Consider the following 26275-nt stretch of genomic DNA (forward strand, 5'->3'; position numbering starts at 1 on the left):
AGGTAATTAAAAGTGACTCTGCATCACTCCACTGGCAAAAGACGACTCCACTGCAGCCACGAAAAAGGGTGAGAAAGGATTCAGGGGTATGTAAGAGAAGGCATGTGTCTCTCCAGGTTTAGCGATTTCCATTATGGAAATACAGCACTCTACAGCTTTAAACCTTTATGCCGCTGAAGTCGAATATCAACTTTTTGTTTTAATTTCAGCACATAAAATGCAAACTCCAGTTTGGCTTATGTCAACAGCATGTTCTCCTTAAGCCGCAAGTAAGGTGGGGAGTTGAAAAAGCACCACAAAGTAGAAAGCTGAGAAGTGGAATCGCACACAGATAGTGACTGCCACCAGCACTTCTGCTGGCTAGACCAGAGATTTTCAAGACTATGCAACTTGGAGAGGGTGCAGGGGAAGGCCACAAGGTTCAAACCATCCTGTTGGCCGCAGGAACAACAATTAAAAGAAATTAAGAGAAAAGTCAGACCCCAGAAGGAGCAGAAGACACTGTGTTCCAACTCTAACCAGCTGAAGGAAAGTTTATATAAAAACAGTCACTTGGTTAAGTGACTCATAAGGAAAGAATCCCTAAGCTTTCTTCAGGGAAACCCCAGTAAATAACATGTCTAAAAACACATGAAGATGGTGTTGTCTGTTCCGTTACGATACTCAGTCCACATGATAAAACCTTTGGCAGCAGGACAACCTATTGAGCCCAGTTCTCTTTGGGAAACCCAAAAAACAGTTAAGAACTGCTGTGGCTGCTTGCAAAGTCTGCCTCATATTCTAGCTCTTGTACGACATGTCTAATGCAAACTGGGAAGAAATGTGAAAAGAATGCTTTTTGTTACAGCATTGGAGGGTGCTCCTCTGTTGACTACATGCAGTCGTACTCTCAAGATATATAAATGCCTGGATTTCAATACATTCTGCATCTTTTATAAGTAAGTGTTATGGATTCAAATATCCTGCTGTACAACACCCAAAGAAACTGAATGAAAAGCTTGCTGCGTGCACAGCCTCTCTGGAATATGTTATCAGACACACAGCAGGCTGTGCAAGAAATAGTCCTCTATCCAAAGAAGGGATGGATATAACTTGCAATGTATAACTTCTTTAGCTATGGGGGTTTTTTTTCTTTCACTTTCTTTCTTTTTTTTTTTCCTTTTTTTAAATTTTTATTTTTAAATTAGCACAACATTTTGGAAGCAAGTTGTGTTTTTAAGCATATCTTCCAGCAAAGAGACTTTAAACTCAGTAAAGTAAGTTCATAAAAATAAGAGAAATTACAGTGGTTTCCAAACAAATGACCAGATCTGAACATCGTGACGCCTGAACTTGGACTGACTAAAAAACTCTACTGTCGGACATTCCAGGTAGGAATATTAACAAAAGCATTTTGTGTCAAGCAGAGCTTATGTTCTGTAGCAAAGTCGCTTAGTTTTGCAGATGTCCAGGAGGACAGAGTGGAAACTTGGTAGCAACTTCTTAGCAATTTTACCTCACTCTCTAATGAGTTTTTAGCTTGTTAAGTGTGAATGTGGACATTTTAATTTGCACTGGAAACCTCTTCTGCCCAAAGTTATTCCTTTTCATACCAAACATAACGCGTTTTAGTTTATGCTGCTCCCCTTATTTTCAGCTGCCGTAGATCCATAGCAGACTCCAGAAATTTTCCAGGACATAGCCAGAAACTTGTCAAGGAAAAAATTGAAGGTTGGAAGCATTGAAGAGTCATTCCCAAGGGACTGTGGAGTTACCATAGTAAAGCAGTGTTGTACCAAAATGCTCAGCAACAAAAGAGGCAGCATCACTGATATTTGAACTGTAATTTTCCATTGTCAGCTGGGGGTTGAATTTAGAAGGAACAAGGTATTTGTGACAATCTTTCAGGTATTTGTGACTATCTGTAAACTCAGGTAGATAGCTTAATGCTCTTCTATATGTGATGAAATATAATTTATAAAAAGCTATGAAAGAGCAGCCTAAAGGCCACCAATACTGAAGAAGCAAGAGCTTCACACAGAAAAAAAATGCAGCTGCAAGTAAGATATAAGTAACTGCTTTAAAACATGAACATCTTTTAGGTCAAGTAAACCATTCCAACATCCGAAATGGAAGGTTCAACTACAAAGACCATAGGCAGGAATGACTTGAAAACCCAGCAATGCACAAAAGAGGAACAGGTCACACTAAGAAGTGCTGCATCCTTTTATCTTTCATGGAATGGCAACATTCCTGAGCCTTACCAGAGAAAAGATGTGTATTTAAGTACTCCATTGTAAATTTGAGTTCCCTTGCTCTACTGTCATGTTGCCCATAGACAATCACCTAGGAACCTGGCACTCAGGACAGCTGAGCTTTTGCTTCCAAGGACCCACTGTCTATGAAGGGAGAGTGAAGTAGTCTACAGTCAAGAGATCCAGACTTGGAAGGAATAATCACAGATTATTCTAGACACAGATCCGTAGAAATACATGCAATTCCGCAGTGGGATCCCATCAGAAAAGATCTGAATTTTGATGGGAAAATGTTGATACTTGTATACCCTAAAGGAAACCCATTCAGTGTACCTGAGCAAAGACACCAGGGTTCTTCAAAAACACACACATACACACACTCTCACTCTGTCTTGGGTAAAATCCTTTGAAACAAAAGGATGGAGAACTTCATATGCATGCTTAACATCTAGGCTAGTTCACAAGGATTACTGATTTTAAATCACTTGAGCAACTGACCCAACAAAAACACTTGAGCAAATTTCCAATCATACTTTAAGCTGAGATGCTTCCACCAGGTAAGGATGGACACTTAAATGAACTAGTGTCAAATTTTAGAGATGAATTGAAGACAGTCTGGTAAATAAGCAGAACAGGAGGATTAATCACCACTTGTTCTTAAAAGACAGGCAGAAAGAAATCACTGCATATGCAAAAGATGTTGAGGAGGGGTATTTTTAAAGAATGAAAGATGAAGACATCTTGCCAAACCTGCTCCAAACCACTCATAATACTGCTTTCTCAGGCTTGAAGAGAGAAATCCTGTGAAAGAAATCATGCTCCTTCTTTACAGAATTCATTAGTAACAAAACAATCCTAAATCCCATGTCCTCTGCTAGTCAGACCAGTGACAAACAGGTAGTTTGCCTCAAGAGCCTCTGTTTCCAGAGGCACTCAATGGCTAGTGACAAACCTTTAACAAAAACCACAGACAGGACACTGTTCTGTAATTATCCATCGATTCTAAATTCTCTCACGTCATTCTTTGACTGCAAGGAACCATGTTTTTACTCTAAGTTTGTAAAATGAGATCCTGGTCCACAACTGCAGCTTCTAGACAAATAGTATCTATTCACAATATTAAAAACAGCTGCTGGAAAGGCATCATGCTGTGGCTTACAAAAGAAACTGTACAAATAAGATGGAACTAAATAAAAGAAATACAACATGGGGCAAAAATCACAGCCCCAATCAGACAATGCCAGGACTGGTTCTAGGAAAGGAGAACTTTATTTTAGCAGAACACTAATCAGACTACAGAAAGCACAGAAAAAAACAACAGTCCCCTAAAAACATACAACACTAAGGACAACACACCTACTCACAGCGGGTGAAATTCTAACTCTCTGGAAGTTGATGCCATTGACTTCACCATACCCATCTTCCAGCCTTTCCATGACCTAGACTGGTTGCAATTAAACAATTTCTGAGCATGTGCATTCACTCATCAGGTTAAGAGGTATTTCCTGCAGAGCAGTATATAACAAAGAGCACAGGTAGAGAGTTGATTTTTTCAAACTATTAAAGACAAGTGAAGGACAACCTTCCTAAAGCAAGAGCCTCGATTTTCACCATACCAAGAGCAATACAGATGGTGTTAAGGATTGCAGACAATGCTGTATTTTGTTCTCACTGTTAGCCTTAGCTTTAACTTTTTAATCATCAGTGAGCTTTTAACCAGAAGCCATTGCTCTGGACGTAAAGAAGTCCTACAAATGAGGGTAGGAATTTACCTTTGCATAGGACATTGATTACTTGTACTTACATACTGAGACATACACTGGCCCACATATAAATATACCAACTCTGGTTCACGTATAAACCCACAGCTCTAGACGCTAACACATTTGAGGCTGCCTGCTGGTATCATTGTTCATAGAGCCAGACCATTAGCGATATCGAAGCCCTCAGTTGAGGAACAGCAAGGAACTATGCCCATAGAGCTCCTTGGTGCACAGAGCTGGCAGGAGAACTTCTCATCTCTTGAGTGTTTGCAGCCATTTCTCGGGCCACAGGTGATGTGAAATAGAGGTTGAGCTATTTGAGGATGCCTGACTGTATGCAGCTGCAAAAGTGCATAAAAGGGTGGCCTCTACCATTTTTTTCAATGCCCTGACAGCAAAGCTAAGGACAAGCTCGCTCACAGTGCTTCTGAGAATTTGCTATCTGAATCAGCCAGATAACCTTTAATAACTATAAATTAGAATTATGGTACAGCAGTTGTTTCCAGACCATGGTCCTGAGCAACTACAGACTACTTCTACACAGCGTCTGCAGAACACAGCTAGGGACAACTGGCCTGTGACTGGAAAGGCTTCTATTCATTATATGGAGGTTCCTGCTTCCACTAGAAAATATCTAGGTCTGCAAATGAAGCAGAGTTTTAAACTATCAAAGTACAACTGAATGCCAAATTACATTGCATAAGACTAATTTTTCTCATGGACTTTATCTTCCACGTTCTGGGTTAGTATCTTTAGGTGATTTCCCTAAATACCCTTAGGTATGCTGCTACCCAGTACAGAAACCCCAACTGTTGAACAGGTCAAGATAACATTGTGCAACAAATGTGACTGGAAGGTTTGAATATCTGCTATTTAAAGGGTCTGATATGGGGCTGACACTTTGTGTAACAGCTCATGGTAACTTTGCATCTACCTACCACCAAGCTTATACCTACCCAAATAATTTAACATATGTTATTTGAACTTAGTAGCACATTCAGTGACATGTAATTCTCTCTTTGAGTTACAGATAACTTGATTATAAAAGAGGAAAAGCAGAGGTTGTGTTTAAAAGAGAAAGAATGCAAAGGAAACAGAGTAAGACCGCTTCTTTCTCAGAACAGGGGTTTTAGGAACAAGGATATGAAAGTCACCAAAGAATTGCACTGATCAAACACCACAAAATGTCCATAGCCAGCTCTTCCTAGTGGGAAATCCCAATTCTCCAAAATCAGCGCACTTGGTAGGTCAAGTGTCACACAATACAACAAACAGAAAAGGACGGGGAAGTTAATCAGTTAATCAAAGGCCACAATGGATCTGGGAAACAGGTGGGACAGGACCTGAGGAGTGACCACAGAACAGGAACACATGACATCATGGAAGGAGAGTTACACGAGTGGAGAATGCAACTCCAGAATGGAGGATTTTACACCCAGAACATGGGACTTGAGTCTGACTCGGCATATGGAAAGTAATTATAAACCTATCTCCACAGAAAAAAATAGGTAGGAAAGGTTGAAGAAATCCAGCATGAACTATGTATCGGACTAGACATTGTGTATCTTAGTTTTTGTCCAAAACAGAGTCAGGGAGAACAGCATTCAGTTTCTCCTGATCATCTTGTTTTCCCTTGTAAATGAGAAAAAAGAAGTGTCTGGCCGTTCACCAGCTGCCCTCCACCCTCATGTCCAATGACTACATTTCCTGTTACACTGTAAATGCTATGGAAGGGTGAGCCTGGTGACATTTTTGGCAGGAAAAAAATCTTTCAAATTTTTATTTACTCCCTATTACTACTTGGGAGTAGGTTTTTGTGCAGTTACTGACTTGGAAGACAAGGAAGATATTTTAGGGTCATCCCAAAGCCTTGTGGTACCTGTGAGTGTGTTTCTCCTTCCGTTCGGTCCCCATCCTGGGTGACCCCATACTGTTGCACTAAAGTGGCAATCAGACCTTCCTGACTGCAGCTATTCTGAGACCTGGAGAGACAGGGACTCCAGCTGCAGGTATCAGCCTGGAGTCCAAAGGACCTTTGCAGCAGAGGTTGGTGCAGCACAGTCCAGAAGCACCTTCCACTCCGCCAGCCAGCTCTCAGTGCTCATTGACCAGGGCTGGGAAAGCATCCTTAGAGGTTGGCCACCTTCACTGCCTTCCCCAGGGCAATTCTCACTGTATGTCCAGAATGGGGCTGATGCTCACACTCCATAATCTGAAACTTCACAACCAAAGAGTTTTCACCTTTCTGTAGAGCTTCAATGAAATCTTTCATCAGAGTGGAAGTGGTGCAAAAATTGGCTGTGCCACAAAGAATGAAGAATTTAAAAATATTTTCAACATGCAGATGCCTTGCCAAAAGCACAGTAAAGAGCCCACCATGAATACATTACAGAAATAAAAGATGTTTGCTCATTTCTAAATTTCCTGGAGTTTGTTTAATGTCAGCAGTCCCATTTAATAGCAGAAATGTAAAACCCTGTGACAGCTATTGAACCCCCAACCCCTGATAGGCAGTCACCAGCTTCGCCAGGACTGGTTTTGAAATCGTTCAGTCCGTTAGCCTGCATCTTGTTACAGTCAGTGCAACTGATGCAATACCATGAATCTCTTTTTCCCTGTACATTTTTAACTCTCTCGTGCCGGTAATTATTTTACTCGCACAAGAACATAAACCAGGGCTGCTCTGTTTCTCGGGGAATATTGGGGGAGCAAGGTTGCATCTAGTTTTTGTTTGAACTAGTAAATATTTAGGAGAACAAGATAGTTTTTATCTGAAACATGTTTTCACATCCTTGAAACAGCTAGGCAGTAAGAAAGGGACTGAAAAACAGCCTGCCATTTCCTTTCCTCCCTGTATTTTGGACTGCTTTTGACCCAGCATGTGTGCGCATGCACGCTCACTCGCTTGGTCTACTCTTTTACACCGTGACTTCATTGTAAAATTCAATTCATCTGTTCAAAGCAATGACTGAAACACTGTCTATAAAATTATGGCATTTTTCCACTTAAAAAAAATACTTTAACATTTCTTCATTTACAAGTTATTTTTAAACCTAGTTGGCCTTAAGCCAATTTTAGTCATAACTGAAGTGGATTCTTCTTTTCCTAGAATTCAATGCCTTCCTTTTTTAAAATATATTAGTTTAAAAAAAAAAAAAAGAAGTAAAACCAGCACAGTTTACACTTCTGTCGACACCGTTTTACCCTCTGACGTATCAGCACAGTTTGCTTTTCAACTTACTACTAGGCAACAAACCCAAACGAGTCTTTACTTTTTCTAGTTTAGGAACTTAACTTGAACACAGACTTTAGCAATCCCAGAGCAGAACCACTTACTTTCAGTTTGAACCTGGCTGGGGCACTCGTAGAGCATCACCACAGCCAGTAACTGCCTGAGTCAGAGTTTATATCTCAGAGGTAATTGAAGACCCTTCAGAAACATGGCTGAATTTGAAAAAGAAAGCATCAGAGCCTTATTACAATGCAAAGATACATATGGCTTCTGGCACTGTATACACAATTTACATGTCAATAGCCAAGCATGAAATAGATGAACTGAGAGAGCTGTTGTCATATACGTAGGTAGAATGAGTATCCTGACTTCACTAAGTTTCCATTTTCCAGGACTGTCTCAAGAGACAGTAGGACATCTGGTCTTCTTAATGAAGTAGCTGATCTGGAATCTGGGTTTAGTAAAACTACCCCCCCTCAAAAAAAAAAAAAAGAAAAAAAAAGAAAAAAAAAAAATACTTGAATCTAAGCAATTAATATGTCACCAAGAAATATTTTAAAGAATAACATGCAAACTGACCTGGCAGGGAGAGTATTTTCCTTCTCCTTTCAAAGGGAATTCTGTTTTTCCCAAGAGAAAATTCAAACTAAATTACACTAACTGACTTTACATTCAGTGAATGTTCACATGCACAGTAGTATCTGCACTGTGACAACTCCACTAAGTGAGATGTGAATATAGGATTTATAAACTTCAGATCTACATGTTTTGTAAAGGGTATCAGCAAGCAGTAATGCAAAATAATTAGAAGGTAAGAACTTTGTTGTCACTTTATCCACAAAAAGTAATTTAATCGGATTTTTATTGTCCAAGTTGAATTTTCTCAAGTCTGAGCTCAGCATTAAAGTGTTTGATCCTTCAAATTAAGCAGAAATGATTGGCTAACTCAGTGCTTAAGGAAGACAAAGGAAAGGTGAATTTTCTGTATTAAAAAGTGTCACTTTGGTTTTGGGGTTTTTTTTTTGTTGTTGCTGTTTTACTGCTTGACTGCCTAGAGATTTGGAACCAAAATTCCATAAGGACAGAGCATCTATCTAATCTTTTAACCTACCAATTGTAGAAGCATACTGAAGATGGACTTCTTGAGAAATGTTACAGGTTTCGCTGTTGTTTTCAAACAGCAGGCTCTGGAGGGCTGTTTAGGAGGGATTTTTTTTATTTTTAAATGAGGGTGGTGAAGATGCACAGGTGAGGAAGCAAATTCACAATGGTGGATTAAGACACTCAGAAGCATTTGGCTCCTCTGTCTTCAGTACCTGGACTGAAGCTACAATGCTCTGCGCAACTCTGCGCAATGCCCCACTCTTTCTCTGCGCAAGGCTGCGGAGTGGAGTTCAGTTTTAATATTAGTAAAATGTGGCTTGCCAACATGTGCTTGCTGAATGAGGTAGGTCTCCATTACCTCATTCTACAGGACCCTTTTACAGATTTTATCCAACAAAGCTTTTGAAGATATATTTATCTTTAACCATGTGAGAAATCTCACTTACGTTAATGATTGTGCAACAATAAAAAGTGAAAATAAAAATGATTAGTAGCCCTCTGATGATTATAAACCCTCTTCACTTCCCTTCCCCCCCTATTTCTTAGGAACTCATTACTCCAATGTTTATTTTTACTTTTGTAAATCTAAGAGTGCAAAGCTGAAGGCAGAGGTATAAAAGCAGCCACAATTTGAACGGGTGGGTGGGTATGGGATCTTTACATATGTACATACAACATGATCCATGGTATGAATGCCACACTGGGCAGCACTAGCAGGAGGGTTACAGCTCTGCTAGCTACCCAGTAATTCTGTACCAGGACAGTAAGGAGGGATTACGCAGCTTTGCAGCATAAAGCTGCATAAGAAGCTTTGAGAAACCATCATCATCCTCAATTTGCCGTTCTCCTCTTCCCCCCAACCCCTTCTCAAAAACTCTTGTCACCTCTCAGGTTTACCCATTTCATTTTCCATGCCACTAGGTCCAGTAATCTCAAGGTGTTTGTGGGGTTTGAGCCCCTGCAGGCAGCTGCACGTTAATTCTATCTGTGTAATTGGGATAATGCAATCTCCAGAATCCAGCATGAATGACCGGTGTGAAAGAGAGGGGAGGGACACACAGATGAGGATACAAGAATCCTTACAAGGAAATGGGTCCAAAAGAAAGATCAGGATGATGGTTTTCTGGATATTTCTTTTTGAGTTACCTTCTGGCTGACAGCCCAGGCCAGAGCAAGAACGTTTCTGAACCTACAGCAAGAACTGCCCTTTGCTCAGAGTGAAAGGAGAGCCAACAGCTCCACCAACCCTCACATCTCACAGGTTTCTCCTATATGTGCTTACGGGTATCCTGCCTTATGCTAGCAACTAACGCTATGTCAGATGCTACCAGTCCTGACCTCCCTGGAGTGCCCCATAGCTCAGGTCTCTGGAGAACATAGCTGGTCCCTGCAAGTCCTGCCCAACAGATTCTGTTTCTGCCAGCCCCAAGAGCTCTTTGGTGCCCCATCTATCTCCATTTCCCTTGACAGAGCATCTACAGTCTAACCTCTCTCCTCTGAAGATCAAATCAGCATCTACTGCAGCAGCAAAGCCTTAAGTCAGTATATCATAAAGAAACATTATAAACATTACCTTGACATTTTAGTGTACACAGTTAACATTTACATTTCACACCACCTCCTATGTAAAGTCCGTCTCTCGACGCCATCAATACACCACTTCTCTTAACCCCTCCCCACCCAACATTAAGAGCCCTTTTTCTCAGGCAGGCCAACAAACCAGAAGATTTTTGGTGCTTCTGAGCCTGGCTACTGTGGAGACAGAAGTGGTCAAAAACTTGCTAAAAATACAAAAATTAAAAGCAGACAAAATTCGCCAACCTCTAGAACATTTAAAACCCACCTGGGTCTTTCCCATATACCCCAGAAATGCTTCAAGCTCACAATGAGACTCTACAGGCAATATTTGAGGGGCTGCTTTCAACATTTGCTGTGAAGCATCTTTTGATGCTCCACATACGTCTTCCTAAGGGTTAATATACCAAAACAGGAGGGGGGAGGAGGGGGGAAGCACAAAAGCTGTGTAACTTCTTTCCGTGGTATGACAAATTCTCTCTGCATCATATTCCAAAGTGTGAGATGTGCAATTTCCATTCTTAAGCTCAGTAAAAATGGCATGAAAAAGTACTAACCCTGGGAACTGCTTAATTATTAGTTTATCAGATCAACATCAGCAAAACTGTCTTTTTATGTGCTGCTTACTTTAAAAAAAAACCCCGACCACGCATATTTCAGTTCTCCCTCTCCACACCCCACACCCGTCTGCTGCTGTCCAGCTGGAACACATCAAGGGTCTAGAAGCCAAGTCAAATGTTGACCCCACCCTCCTCCATCCATTTTAAGGCACCTTCAAAGCCAGTACACTGATCTAGTTCAGCTTAGCCAACAACGCCAGCAAATCTGTTATTTAAGACTTTAGTGCTGGGTTTTTATAACTGCCCATTAATACAAGCTTTGATGTATGGTCAAAAAATCCAGCTGTAATGAGTTTCATCAGACTGTAGTAACCTTTCCTCAGAAGGTCTTTACTACTATACCTTCATAATCTTTGGTCCCAATACTGTTTTTGAGCATCATTCTTACTGAACCACTTTAAAAAACAACACTTAACACATCTCCTTCCCCGAAATTAAAACAAAGAGCCATTAATAGTTTTCTAGAAGACACTTTTGCATCCACATTTTTAAGAGGAGTTTGCTGTTAAGAGTATGCAGGCAATAGTTGCGTGAACCAAAAGAGAAACCAGTTTTCCTGACAAAACCCTTGAGATGGGATACAAAAGGATTTTTTAAAAGGACAAACAACTTACTCTGTTGTTCCCCTTTGCAGGACGCAGCAAGGAGGAAAGAGGGAAAAAAAAGAAATATTAGATACATTTATTTTACATGCATTCAGTCTAACTCGTACAGTTCTGGAAACAGCTCAAACCAAATGAGGAAGTGACTCAAAGAACATTCACTGAATCCTTTAGTTAGACAGCTTCCAGGGGAGCACAGAACATTCACAAAGGATTTAAAATGTTCGGCAAAGTTGTAAATTCACACTGTTTTTCAAAATTTCCTCTCTACACAAACATTCTCATTCCACTTTTGCTTCCTTCAGGGTAAATCAGGAGCAGCTCCTGGGAAGTTGGTGGACACAGACACAAGGGAGAAGAAAATGAGGCCTGAAATGATCTAGGGATGGGATGGAAGCCAGAGGGACTTTCATGCATTGGTAATGCTGAACTTCCAGTACGCAAAGCAACCTTGCCTGCTTACCCTTGCATGACAGCCACTCCCTACGACATGCCAATGAATGGAAAGTTTCATGATCCAATGCTTTTTAAAAGCAAATATTGAACTTTCAGATTAGTAATAAAAATAAGGAGGAGATGCCATTAGGGGAGAGGGGAAAAGGAATGGGTGGTGCTAGCAAGGTGAAGTGTGCAGAGCAAGTTACGACAAACATCTGTGCTATTATTTTTTTTTAATTGTGAGTTTTGCCATGAGCTGGCATGAACAGAGTATATTATACAGTGGGAAGTCAGCCAAAATAAACACCAGCCTACAGTTGAGAAATACAGTCTGGAAAGGTTAGTCACAAAGTTGTAGTCATTTTTTAAAAAAGGAGGGTTTTGGATGCATCAGTCCAGAAACCCAGCAGTAAAGTCAGCTGGTAAATGGATATCCCGTTTCAAAGTGAATTGGCCACAGTGTGATTTATATCAAGCAAGCTGACTTGCATATGGGTTGGAAAAATAAAAACACTGATTCATTGCTATCTGGGTGGCTGTCAAAGCCCACGTCCTGACAAAAGCAAACCTCCTGGGGGAAGGAGGTGACTTGGCAAACTGCAGAAGAATTCGGGGGCTCATAGAGCAACATTGTGGGGTGATTAAAGATAGTTAACAAGAGAGTGAATATATGAACGTGAGCGTGCATCCCCATGTGCAGAGGGCAAGGGAAGGCAGGCAAAATGAATCAAGGAAATGGAGGAATGGGGTGATATCTGGCCTTTAATTTTTAATATATTAATGAGATCTGTTTAGGCAAAAAAGAAAAAATACAAATCAACAACCTTGTACTTAGCTTACAGGATTAAATTAGTAATAGAGACTTCATATTAGTGGCAGTAAGTACTGAGCCCCATCACCACTGTAATCACACAATTTTAAGTAGTACTACTAAAAAAAACAACAGAAAAATTAATATTCTGAGTTGACAGATTTGCCCCTGGTGAGAATTCAGAACAAATCTCTTTAATTCAGTGACAAATTCCTACTTTTCCTGCCACTACAGAAGGAACCCAGCTAGGGGCAACTGCATTGGGTTTTCCATCAGTGTCCTTGTACGCGAGCAGCAGAACTGTTAATGAAAGCACACAGCTTAGCTTTCAAATTCCAGGCTGCGCACACTGCTGTGGCAGTTACAGAAAGCAGGCCAGCTTCACCACTGCAATACTCCAGGTTTACAGCACTATTAATCTATTTTTCATTTCTAAGCAGCAGTTTTTCTACTTCTGGTGCCAAAGCCTTGGATACTCAAAGTTACCAGCTGTGACTCGCACATGAAAAAGAGCGAGAAGGTCAGTCTGGGAAGGGGCTAGGGTACTTCTTTGCCTTTTTAACTCTGGGATCGCAAAGCTGTGGGGAAGCACTGAAGTAAATGCAAGTTCCTGCCATTTCCTGGCAGTCTCTCTTACATAAAAACATGGTCTCTAAATCTTCGAAGGAGAATAAAAGACTGGGGGAGTGTCTCTAAAACTATTTTATATTGTCAGAGGAAGGTGTGAAACTGAGGAGTATGCACGGGATTTTAATGAAACGCTGCTGATTTTTATTTAAGTTCCACTGGAGCTTCTAAAGTACCCTGGGGCTCGGAGCTTTTGCTCTGCAAAATTCAAAACTTCAACAGCAGACCTGCAGTCCACATTTGGACCTCTAGTCCTGTAGGAAGAAAGTGCTTTGCAAGACTAGAGTAGCATCAAGCATCCTTCCTGAACAGCTTGATAGACTACTGGGTGAATTTCAAACTACAGGGGTTTGGAACAGTAATATTCACTTTTTCGTAACTTAAAGATAATTCCACCTCAAAGAAAAACTGAATTTTTACTCCCTTCTACTTGTGTCTTTCAAGGAAGTCTCTCATCTTGTGTCTGAGACTCCTTTGACAGACCAACTTTAAACAAAACCAAGAATTCTCTATAAACACATTTTGAATACAAAATATTTTTAGGGGGAAGGGAGAGACAGGAAGACAGAAAAGTTTAGAAATCCAACTAGTCTGTCTTGTTTAAAGATAAAGTAACAGATATATGAATATGATAAACTTGTCACACAGAATACAAGATTAAACCAGAGGCAGCAACAGACTTTTTTGACATCATTATTAAAACCTGAGCAAGGAAAAAAAAAAAAATGTATTTTGTTCCTAGTACTTAATTAGGTGACCTCTCGTAACTAAACCTTGTAAAATGACTTCTGATAAGTCTTAGCTAGGAACTGATCTACTGGGTCAGGCAACATACTGAAGAGTCACCAATTTATTTATTTGTTTATTTATTTTTAAAAGGTAAGGTCTCAGATACCTGATGGGTCTCCTGCTAAATTCATATTTGAACTATTCTTAAAAAATCATCATTAACATCATCACTGTTTATTCCTATAATAATTGGAGAACCCAGCAGTTCAAGGATTCTCTGATTTATCTATTGATGGTAGCCTTGAAACTTGGTATGAAAGACGAAGCTGAGGGTTGTTGGCATGAATAGCAGCCGGAGGAGATGCAGACAGAATTATACTGGAAGCCATGGAGGTATCCCAAGTATAAGGGAAATATGAGGAAGAGAAAGATGAAGAGACAGAAGACAGCACAAGACCCTGGACTCAAGGGACCTGGCCTTCCCATGGAAAACAAGCAGGAAGAAGAACAAATTCCATCAAAATCAAAGCATCATTTCTCAGAACAGATCCTCTGCTGAAGGAATCTAGTGGACCAGCAGACTTACTGAAGAAAGGTGAACCACGCGTTAGAGAAACTTTCAAAAGCTCAAGTGACAGGTATTTTTGCTATATTCTCTCTGGACACGTTTTCTCAAACCTTCACTTGATATTAAATATCAAAATAACTAAGTCCAAAAAATATGAAATGATAGTTGGGCATATTCTGTTTCCCAACTTTCTGTCTTTTCTGTTAAATTAATAGAGGCTTTTTTACTGTATCCTGTTCAATTTGCTTCACATGATGATTAGCTGAGTAAAACTGCCTTTGGAAAGGTTTAGCATGTGTTTCATACACAAAAAACCATGCAGTGAATCAGTAAAATAAATATACATGATTGCCTGGAATGCTTCTGTCAGTTCTGTAATACAGAGCTTGAGGGAATAAACTCTTCAAAGCACATCTTTACCTTAGAAGACATTAATAGAAACAATGAAGCTCAGGAAACCCCAAATTGCTCAACACTTTTACTACACAGATCCAATGAAAAACATTTTGGAAGGTTTGGTTTGTGGGTTTGTTTTTTTTAATATTGAGGTTTGACGCACAAATTAATCTTAAAATTTTTAATTATGAATATTTCAAAATTACCATAGAAGAGTACAATTAAAAGGCTACCATTTCTTGAGATATCTGCAGACATTGTGTTTTCCCAGATGATACAATTGTTTTTTTCTGACTCAAACAGAGCAGCTACTGGAAAACTAGTGAGCTGTTTAACTTACTGAGGATTTATCAGGATAGACACCGGCTCGTAGCAGAGATGCCTTCCAGCTATCCACCTCCTCTTGGGAGTCACAGGCTAGCTCAAGGAAACGGTAATCCTTGTAAACATTCCTAGAACAAAGAGCACCACATTGTAAAAGTAGCATTTTACTACACTGTATCACACACACAGCATTTTAAATTAAAAATCCTTTGGGATCAGAAATTACTTGGTAATTGTTTTGGACAACAGAGTTTATGGGACAGGTGCTTGTTTAATAATTACATGGAGTACTTAAAAATATCTTAGAATGCTACAGCACAGCTCTGGAAATAATAATCTGAAAGCACCGTGAAACTACTTAAAATCAATTTTCCAGCTTTTGCTGAAATGGAGCACTTTTAGGAAAAAAAGCCTGTTGTGATGCAGAGGACAAACACATAAGACACACCAACAAAACTGTATGTCTTGTGACCAATTGCTGCTGTAACCAATAAATATCAAAACAATCAATGATGCAACTTTTCCTGTGTTAAGTCCCTTCGGTGCATTATATACCCGTTTTGGCTTTTAGACATCATCAGTAAAAGGGGAAAGAAAACAATGATAATCAGATATTTAAAAAAACCAAAACAAACCTCTGATGTCTGCTGTCACAGTAAGAAAATTGGGACATGTTTAAATAACACCTCTTGCAGGTAATTCACATAATTAGATAAATATAGGGAACCACTTAATGGAAGAAAAGAGAAAGGAGGAAAAATACGTATGTAGGAAGGTGGTACTTGTAAATTCTTCACTACACAGAACAGATTTTCCCCTTACGGTTTAGCCATTAGTTTCTGAATTCAAATTCTATATACAGACCAGATCGCTGTAAATTTGTCAGCCAATAGTCTTTTTAGGAAAGGCCACAAGCTTAGCTGACAAAGGTTAGGAAACCACATTTTGCTAGATCTTAACAGTTGCACAAGAATCAATCTTCCATCGCAACCAGACTGTTTTCTTTCCTTAGCAAGCTATGGAGAAAGGGGAGTGAGGGTGGAGAAAGGGGTTGATGGAAATTACTTAACTTTCAAAGACAGCAATGACAATGGGTTCTTTGGTTTCCTTATGCAACTACAGAGGTCATTTCTACCCCATATTTTGAGAAAATCAAATTGAATACACTACAGAACCAGGAAATAAAGCTATTATTATCACTGCCTAGACAAATTTCTTTAGCATTCAGGGACTGGTGGGATTTCACTGTCACACTGCCGGAATACAACGGACTTGATGTAATTCCCACTCACAGAAGCGCTTCTCCCTTACTACCAGTGTCACCAGATGTGTCCTACCCCTGCTTTTTGGGGCAGTCTCAGGAAAAAGATGGGTAGAAAAATTGTTATTGAACAGTAACTGTTCATGCCTGAGCATGAGGGAGCCATGACACCTAATGATTAATTTACCAGCCGTGAAACCACGATATGGCAACCAGAGTACACCCACCTCTGAATAGAGGGAAATCGGGTATTTTTAGCAGGCTTATAGATTGCATTCAAAACTGCAAAAAATAAAGGACACACTCAGATTTCCTTATGTTGGTGATGTAATTCTCACCACTTTCAATGGCTCCATCTGAGCAGCTAGGCAGGCGTGCTCAGAACCGGGCTTGCACTTCTCCTTGCAAGCACCTGGATCAGAGATGCCACTGGAGCGTGCTTCAGTGCTGCTCAGGGCAGCACACCTGCGCTTCCTTCCCAAAGAAACCAGCCCGCAAAGGGACAGAGACACTAAAGAGTCAGGTCCCATAGTTTAGGCAAAGCTACTGACAGCATGAATGATTGAAAGCTCTATGGATTTTTTTTTTATTGATTAGAAATTTTAAAGTAAACCTTTTTCTTCCTTGACTCCAAATGTACTAATCCTGCCTTAAGGCAAATAATAGCCTGGACGACCTCCTCAGATGCTGTTATCTTGAACTGATGACAAAACACTTGAATTTTATTCAATTTGCAATATTGTGGAACTCCAAGTCAACATTTACTGAACAAAACAAAGAACTCAATAAAAATAGAGAGAGAAGCAAAATGAAATCGCCAGAGGAAAAAATGTTTTAATTTATTGCTAGGAGAAACTTTTACCAAGATAAGTTTTTTGGCTAAGTTAACTAAGCAGCTATAACTCTGAAGAAATAGGAAGCTGAAACGGTAAAAGGGTACTCTCAGAAAAGATGACTAAAAATAACAATAGAGCAAATAAAAGCTGTAAAACACAGCGATAGGGAAGTTCCAAAAATACTTATCTGCAAGAGCAAAACAACATGACACCAGCTTGTGAAAACATTTTTTCAGGACTGTCATGTTATATATTAAACTTTTTGGCATTTTGTGACGAGAAGGGATTTTAGCCAACCGCTTTGAACAGATGGGAGCTGGCAGTCCTGCATTCCTGTCTCCATATCAAGACTTTTCCTAGGTCTAGGGACACCTTATGGCCAAGCAGCTGATGTCTCCAGCTCTCCGAGGCCCTTCACCCTGTAGTATCTGAGAGCTCCACCATTTTATCATAGCTAATCTTACCCCACCACCACCACAAAGGAACACAGGTTTCAGCTTCACAGCATAAATGAGGAACTGAAGGTTATACACACTGAGCCAGAACTCTTCGGAAGCTTACAGTAGGGGAGGTAAATGGATGCTTGCCTCCCAAATCAGCTTCCTTGCTGCTAGACTTTCTTTGCCTTTCTTTCTTCCAGAAAGGCTGACAGGCACAGGAACTTTTCAAAGGAAAAAAAGCCAAAGTAACTTCTGAAAAGAGTGTGTCCTTCTTCTGTTACTAGTGGAATCTTACAAAAACACATTAACATGTTTTACTCATTAGGAATCTACTGGCGTCTCATGGAAAGCTGTAAAAAAGTTCTTGAAAACAATTCAGACTTTCTGTTTTGTTCCCTCTTCCAATTTTTAAAATTGCTGAAGATATCAGCACAGAAACAGTTACTACTCAATCCTCACCTACTTAGTCCATATGGAATACAGTGAGGTCATGTTCTCATTGTCATCTCTATAGCAGCTAAATAGGATGTTATACATCAAAGAGAATGATATAATACAGGATACCAAGAAGCAAAAAGACGAACTCTCAACAATACAAATCTTGTTGATATTCAGGCATCTTTAAATCTAAGGGACTGTAGAAACAAAACAGATACAATAAATGGGAACTTGCCTAGAAGTACAATTTGTGTGCAACATTTCCCTTGAATATATAACATTTTTAAAATGTGAACACATAAATAGAGAAGCTGTGTGCAAAGCTATATGCATATACCACATCTACCTATGCTGCTTCCTCCCATAGAGTCTCATCTTTGTAATTTAACATCCTGCACAGTACAAGAAAGTTTATCTATAGTGGCATTACTGGAAATTAACATAATACTACTTTTTTTTCCAGAGTGAAAAATACAAAAGGTTACCATCTGTTATCTGCAGATTTTATTATACTCTAGATAAATAAACCTCAAGAACCACATTCCAGAAAAAATACAACATAATTACTTATGGAGATGAACAGACAATCGGACTAAAAGCATCATTTCCGATTCCGGAATGGTTTCACACTCAGGACATACCTTCTCTAGGCCAGGCCCATTACCTCAAAGTCCAGCAGACTCCCAGCTGTAACTTTGCTTACCCAACAACTTCTTCACTTTATTACCACCTTTGTTTCCAGCATACTGGATTCTTTTCCCCGCTATATTTAAGGGCCCAAAGTGAACTTTCTAAAGCACAAATGACCTTTACATTGTCCATAGGTATTTCCTTAACGCCTCCCATCACGGAATAATCCTAATGTGAAAATGCAGGAATGGAGTAAGGTATTTGAAAGTGCACAAGAGGAAACAGAAAAGTGCCAGTAAGTTTGAAGACTGAGCCCAGCTGTGAGTTACTGAGATTCCTGTCCCACTAGTCCTGAAGCCTGGGCTGTTCACATTGCATAGAGAAGGTTTGATTGCCTATAAAACAGCAGAACTATACAATCCAGGACCAACAGGTGAATAACACACAACTGAAAATCACAAAGAAAGAACTTTGCAATTGCCTGCTACAGTGGACGCAATACCAGTACCTTTCTCTCTACAGCAGTTGCACATCAAGACTACTTGCTATCTGAGCAAACTCAACTGCTAGACCTCAAGATGTATAGTATCTCTTGCAATTTCTTAGTATTAAGATAAGGTTAAATATTTATCTCCAACAAACCTGGAAAGATTTTAAGGGCAACCACTGTAGATACATTACAAACCCAGTTAATATGCATGCATATATATTAATGCATATCCACATAGTAACTATATGCATAGGCAGCTTTTAGACTGAGTTGGGTCTGAAGCAATTCAGTAGACAAAGATGTACTATATATGCTTTTTTTTTTTTAGAGAGAGAAAATACAAACCAAGATTAAATGAAGATGTATTTATTCTTGCCAATATGGGAGGAGACCGAACTCCAATTACAGAGCAAGAACATTAGTGAAGTTTTTAGAAATGTGCCTATAAACCACTTTAATCCTCCAAAGAACAGAAAACCACATTTAAGTTCAGCAGTCGCACTGATACAAGCAAAGCAACTCACAGACTGAAAGACAAAGGAATAATCTTCTTTTACAGGGATTTCAAACAACTGTGCTTATCATCTCAAACAATTCTTTGGTAGACGTCTGGTCTTTTTATTAGGATGCAAGCAGAATTAAAATGCACATTAGAAATCTAGAACCAAATGCAGATTGGCCCAATTTTATTCCATGAAAAACACGAAAGATTCAATTCTTAGATACTTCTTATTTGACTGAAATCATATGGAATATGGGTTTCATAAATAGTCACCTAAAATGAAAAAGGGAGAAAATAACAGAATCCAGATACTCCAAATATACATGCACAATTGGGAAAGATAATCTTGGATGAAACTCTACTGTATGTTCTCTACTTACTCAACCTGCAACTCCACTGTATACACTCTGCTTATTCAACCTTAGTCTTAGTCTACCATTTTAAACACCTCTAATTTCACAATGGCTGGTTTGAATATATGGACTATTTTTCATATAAGAAAGCTCTACCAGAAGCTCCACAAATCTATATTTTAAAGAAACAAAAACTACCATCTGCTCTGAGTTAACAGCAATGACTAATATTTTCTACCAAGGCGTGCCATTTCAGATCTGTCCAATGTGAATGCTAATTAAAAGTAATTACGTCTCTCAAGATTTTTTTCTTAATATCCAGAAAAGCCAAAGAGACAATCTCTGAGACAATGTCATGAAATAATAGCACTTAAGGATTTTACTATGTAACTCATATAAGTGGTCTCCCAGAAGTTGAAGGATCTTTTAAAGTTCACACACACAAATACATACACAAACCCACACAATTTTAAGGTGAAAATGAACAGAAGATATGCCGATCAGTATATAGCCAAGCCTGGACAATGAAGTGTCTAGAGTTCTATATGTAATCCAGAACAGAAATGCAGCCAAAACTAACACCACATAGGCCAAAATCTGCAGTAGTAACAGTAACTGGCACTAAAATATTCCATAACTGCCTGGAGAAGAAGGTTTGATCGTTTTCGTGGTGAGGGATGGAAGCCTGTTTTGGAACCTGCCTTGGGGCCACACAGACGCAAAAGCTGCTCACAGCTGTCAGTCCCTCATCACGCGTGGAGGGAGCACATCTCCTGCTCCAGTTCTGTGCTTCTCTGGATGGAGCAGCGGGACCCAGACCTTGCTGAGTCACAGTGAGCAAGCAAGGTGAAGCTGTCCTGCAGGCCGAGTCAAGTTTACCAGCCACGACACAGCCCATGCTTACAACACCCGTGTCTCTGGTAGGTGTCACTAACGTTTCAGATCCCACACAACCCCTTCGGGAATTTTCTTCAAGTACAGTGTAACTATCATATTTAAGGTATGGGTTTGGCACTGCTGTTTCCTTTCCTGAGAACCCCTTTTTGCTCTGTAATAATACCAGTTTTAAACCTTAATACCTGTACCACCTATCCACCATACTATGTTTTATTAATCAAAGAATTCTTGTCAATAATGACAAAATGGAAATAGTCAACCCAACCTTTTTCCTTTTTCTTTTCTTTTTTTTTTTTAATGGAATGGGCTGGGGGGATAAAGGCTAGTTATTCCTTAGGTTTGCATATTTTTCCTATTCTTAAATATTGTACTCACCAGCATCTTAGAGGCTAGTTTACAAATGTTATCATCTTTTTTCTGGATTAAATTTGTGGGTTTTTTTAATTAAATAGATTCCATTCTTCCCTTTCTAACAGAGAGGGCTCTGAATAGCTTATAGTCCAGCTCTTCCTGGGGCTTAGCTTTCCGAGTAATTCAAAAACAGTAAGTAAACATACATCTCATCTTAGGCTTTCTCCTTTAGCCTGGCTTCCATCCAACACCTCCTCTGACCCGGTCTCCTTTCACTAGTTCCCTTTAGTTTGGCTCTTGCCCAATTTCCCTTATATATGGATAGCAGTTAACCAGTTGCTGTCCATAAGAAGAAATTCAGTACTTAAAAGTTCTAGTGCATTTGGAGTCCCAGAGAAGACTTGTGCTCCATCCCCTTCTACAGCAACACTCAGCCAACAACACACATCCAAAATAAATACTGTCATACCTTTCACTTAGTAGACACAGCGTACTTTCCTGGGTCCTATAGACAACACAGTTTCTTGTGCAATATGATTCCTGACAGTCAGAGTGTACTCAGGAGCCAGTAGCTAAAATTTATCATCTGGCAGTTCTATTTCCAGTCCTATTGTGTGCCCACAAAACTTCCTTTTGACTGCTCTCCTCTTGACATTCATCTGCTTCTCAGATTAAGGATCTGTTTCTACAATGAGGCTGCCCCAGACAGTCAGCTCTCATGCAGGGATGGTAGGTTCTGTCACACTGCTTCATCATTATTGAGGAGCATTTAGCTCTCAGGAACCTATTCCTGCAAAGGCAAACAGGAACAGTTCTGTGCTTTGAATTTGCTCCTCACATCCCCCTATCATACAGAACCATAGAGGTGAGGAAAGCAACACCCTTATTCGGTTTCATCTGGATCCTGGCTGGGCAGGACAGTAAAAGACAGGGAGACTTGGTGGGACCTTCCTCTGCAAGGAAGGGAGAATTTCACACACTGCTTTTGCTTCTTTGGCTCCAAGGAAAGGAATGAGTCTGAAGAGCAACAGAGCTTCCTGCATAAGAAAGACTACTGATAAGGGACTCTCCACCAGGTAACTCTTCCTCATTGCATGGTTGCTACTCCCAGTATTGGTAGGAAAAGCCTGAAAATTCACCGCCTCAACAAACACTTCAGCCTACTACCATTTTATAACCCCCAAAATCTTTACCTTGTAGAATCTCTTCTCCCACAAAAGAGAATTCATCTCTCCAGAGTTGGAGAAGAGGTGGAAAGGAAGCATCTCCTCTGCTTGTAGCAAAAGAAGAACAGTTTTATTCATCATTCCTCCTTTACTTAAAAGGGAAGTAGTATTTAGATGGACTTGTAATACAGTAATACAATTTATTGACCAATAAATCAGAACAAAAGTGCAACTACTCTACTGCAAAGGAGAAGGATTACTTTAGAACGACACAGAACCTAGTAAAATAGTGTCAGGTGGATCCTGTAGTCAACTGAGCAAGATCATGAGAAATAATGACTGCTTGCCTGTCTTAATTAGGGAGAGATGGGACTGTTGTATAGATCCTAAAGGGAGGCACACTTAAGACTACAGTTCTTGTTCCAGACTACAGTACTTAGCTAAAAGAAAAAGCACCAATCAGCAAATAAATTTTACAGGAAATACGTGGGGAATAGGCAAAGTGTTTGGAATGAAATCCTAGAAGGAAAGTAAACTTTCCGGGATGGGCAGGATTTGTTTTGTTTGTTCTTGAACTCTGCACAAGAGTCTTATACATTCATCAGTGAGGACATCACAGGTTAATCTACTGTATGTAAGCACAGGTGCTGACAAAATCCTCTCTCCTCCATTCTTAGCTGTGCGTAACATTAGTTTTTCTCCTACAGTACTATTATTTTAAAATACTTTTAATATATTTGATCTCTTTTCCAATTTAAAAGACTTGCCAGCAGTTTGCTGTGGAGAAGAAAAGGATGGTTAACACAAAATAGCACTCGCTTTCTTGACAGCTTTAGGTTTAGACATACTGCTTGACCCTACAGCTCAACTTCAGTTGCTTAAAGGCAGACTCATGTAGACAGATGTGGCCAAAAATGATCCAGGAGTCAATGGGCACTCACTCTAATACAGTTTGTTTTAACATCTAGTACTGCTAAGGTAAGTAAACTAGAGGATTCTATCTCCAATACTCTTCCATGGTGTCTATAAATTAAGTAGATGGGCCCACTCAAAAGCTATAAATAAATTACTTAGTTTGCTGAAAAACAAAACTCACCGCCTCATTCTTTAAGCAGTACTACATCTACTTCACACCAAGAGTTTTCCTACACGCCCCCCCCCAGCCCTTTTTAAAAAATTTGAATTAGAAAGTAACAGGAAAAGAACTTAATTATTTCACAACGCAGCCTTTTCATAAACATACAATTATGTTCATTTCATGAGAATTTATCTTCACTGTGAAATCAATCATCACGGTCTCCATTTACTATACATTACCAAGTCACATTTGATTCCTGTCAGAGAACTGTTGACTTCTGCAGTAAATCAAAATGACAGATACTGTTAGTTTCCTTCTGCATCTATCCCCAAGCCTTAGCTAACTTAAGATGGTTTTTCCTTCTATGCAGTGAAGTGAGCATTTTCCTGGTAACTATATTTCAGAACTGGAAAGGTTTTCATAAATGGAAAAAATGCAGTGTATAATCCAGGAAACTATTGAAATGTACAGTATCAGAAACATATGGCTGGAGCAAATACCTATGCAGTGAGGGGCTGGGAATGAAAAAGAGAACAAGCTTATTAAAATTCTTCTCCTAAAGGGATTTTGCTTGAAAATTAAAATACTTTAATTGAACATTAAGAACGTTTGCATAGTCAATGAAAAAAAATGCTGCAGATTATGGAGGAAAAAAAAAAAGAGAGACACACAGAACCATCTCCATGCTATCATGGAAGCTGGAACAGATGATTTTGCCTTTGTTCTTTAATGATCTACATCTTAAATAGCAAAATGGTTCCATAACCAGAACCCTCAGTGGGCAAACTCAGAAAGAGAAAGCTGATTTCTTTCTCAATTGCTATGTTTTTTTCAATTAAAAAAATCACCCCACCCTTACCCCCCCCAAAAAAAAAACCCAACCAGAAACTAAGTTAATTTGTACACAAATTTTGAAAAGCAAGCCATAGTCACACACACACACCCCCCTTCAGAAAGTAGAAATCAACGGATTAGCATAAAGTAAAACAACAGCGGGACTCCTTATTTCAACAGATCTTTACTAATTCCCTGTTTTAGTTTCCCTAAGAATCTTGGACAGGGAAAACAGTCCCTCCAGTTCGGGGCCAGATCACTTTATTCAAGCCCCAATATCCCTGCTTCTGCTGACACAATCTATGAATTTAGGAGACAGGGGAAAGTGATACTAAACTTGTATTGACCACTTTGTGCCAGCAGGCAGATTTTTAGAAACATCAAAAATCAGCTATTTTACAGTAACAGAGGAATTGCTGTTGTAATTAGAATTCAATAAATATTTCTTCAAGAACAACTTCTGCCTCCTTTTAAGCTGGAAGGCTGTCTCCGTAAACAGCCTCTCCCAAGGCAAAGTTATTTTGTCGTCTTATCACTATGCTATCATGTCTTAACATGCCCATATAGATATAAGGATGTTTTTAGAGCAGCTTGCAGATGCTCGGGGGGTCTACTCACAGCCCAGATGGGCAGGGTTATTACAGACATGGCAAACATTTTAGACATCTGATTTTGAAATCCTTGCTGTCCAGTGTGTATGAAGATCCAGTGAAAATGCAAATGTGCAGCTATATAACACCCAAATAAATCCCAAACTTGCCAGTGGAAACGCATGCTTCTCTTGGATTTTCACAGCAGTTCAGTGATTAAGATGATGAAAACATTCAAAGCCGCCATTAGCCAAAACAAAGGAGAAACAATGAGCTAAAATTAACAGATTTCTCACGGAAGGAACTTAATATGTACAGCTGATACCAAGCCACCAGGGCAAAGTTATCTTTCTTGACTGATGTACACGCAATGTTTGGACAATTCACACATATCTATAGCAGAATAATCAGAATTACATTAATTTCCAGCATCTGAAGATCATTTATGTTTTTAAAAACATGAAAAGTTTTTCGAAGCTTTTTTCTGTGCTCCAGAAATGCAAGTGGTCATGTATTTGAAATCTTATTCCCAGCAAGTATGTGTGCAACATACTTTCAAAGGGCATCGCCTGGCAGACAATGTCCACATGTAGGCTAGCTGAGATGTCAGCAGATGCAGGCAAAGCCTTCGTGGGGTAGTTCAGAGCGAGACTCACATTGCATCCTCATGTTTCTGGGGCCAGCAGAAACTTGACAGCCCAGAAATCCTGTGCTTTGCTTTTGCTTTGCAGGAAGGAGGAGCATTCCTTGCTTTTGAAAGGACTATTTCTGGCCAGTTCAGGAGCAACAACAGCTAGCTCTGCAGGGAGCCACATCCAGCCCTCACCATCCTGAACAACATCTGAATGTATTGCCAAGCTTTGGGTGTGAAGGGACATAGCAGAAGAAAAGAGGAAAACAAGGGCATCTATCCATGCTACCACTACAATTAATTTTACTTATTTGCCTGAAAAAGAACTTACAGAAATTGCACCTTATCTGCTGAAATGCAATTCCACTGAGACTGCTGCCAATGCAACTCTCCTCTTCAGTGAAAAAAAAAAAAATTTACAGGTCACTTTTATGTCTTTAAATGTTGTCATGTTTCCTTGACTTATTTGTGCACAGTAATCTGAATTGGCTGTGCATCAGGAATAGGCTTCCATAGAGTACCCACACCACTTAAATCAGAGAATGGAGTCTGAAAGGAAAAGTATGAAGCAAACACTACAAAGCAAAGATTCTATTAATTAGGGAAGCCAAGGAATCTTACTTGTTCTCCATTCAGCAGTATTCAAACCCAAACAAACAACAGAATGACTCCCAAGATTACAGACAGGCAAGATTTTCCACTGGAGAAAGTGAAAAGCAATGACGCTTTTGTGATTTACACCAGTTGCATCTGGT

General features: G+C 39.6%; 1 protein-coding gene and 1 long non-coding RNA gene across 2 annotated transcripts in view; one reads left to right on the forward strand and one right to left on the reverse strand.

Moving 5' to 3' along the window:
• Positions 1-26275, reverse strand: part of DNM3 (dynamin 3) — a 190188-nt gene that overhangs the window by 41844 nt on the left and 122069 nt on the right. The window contains 1 exon segment of the mRNA XM_075038434.1: positions 15040-15151. Within this exon segment, the coding sequence (XP_074894535.1) occupies positions 15040-15151 (112 nt within the window).
• LOC142035850 (uncharacterized) lies at positions 753-25946 on the forward strand. Its single transcript, XR_012651972.1, has 3 exons — positions 753-1370; positions 18462-20893; positions 25621-25946. It is a non-coding gene; the product is annotated as an uncharacterized LOC142035850 (long non-coding RNA).

This window comes from Buteo buteo, chromosome 10, assembly GCF_964188355.1.
Source record: "Buteo buteo chromosome 10, bButBut1.hap1.1, whole genome shotgun sequence".
Classification (NCBI taxonomy): domain Eukaryota; kingdom Metazoa; phylum Chordata; class Aves; order Accipitriformes; family Accipitridae; genus Buteo; species Buteo buteo.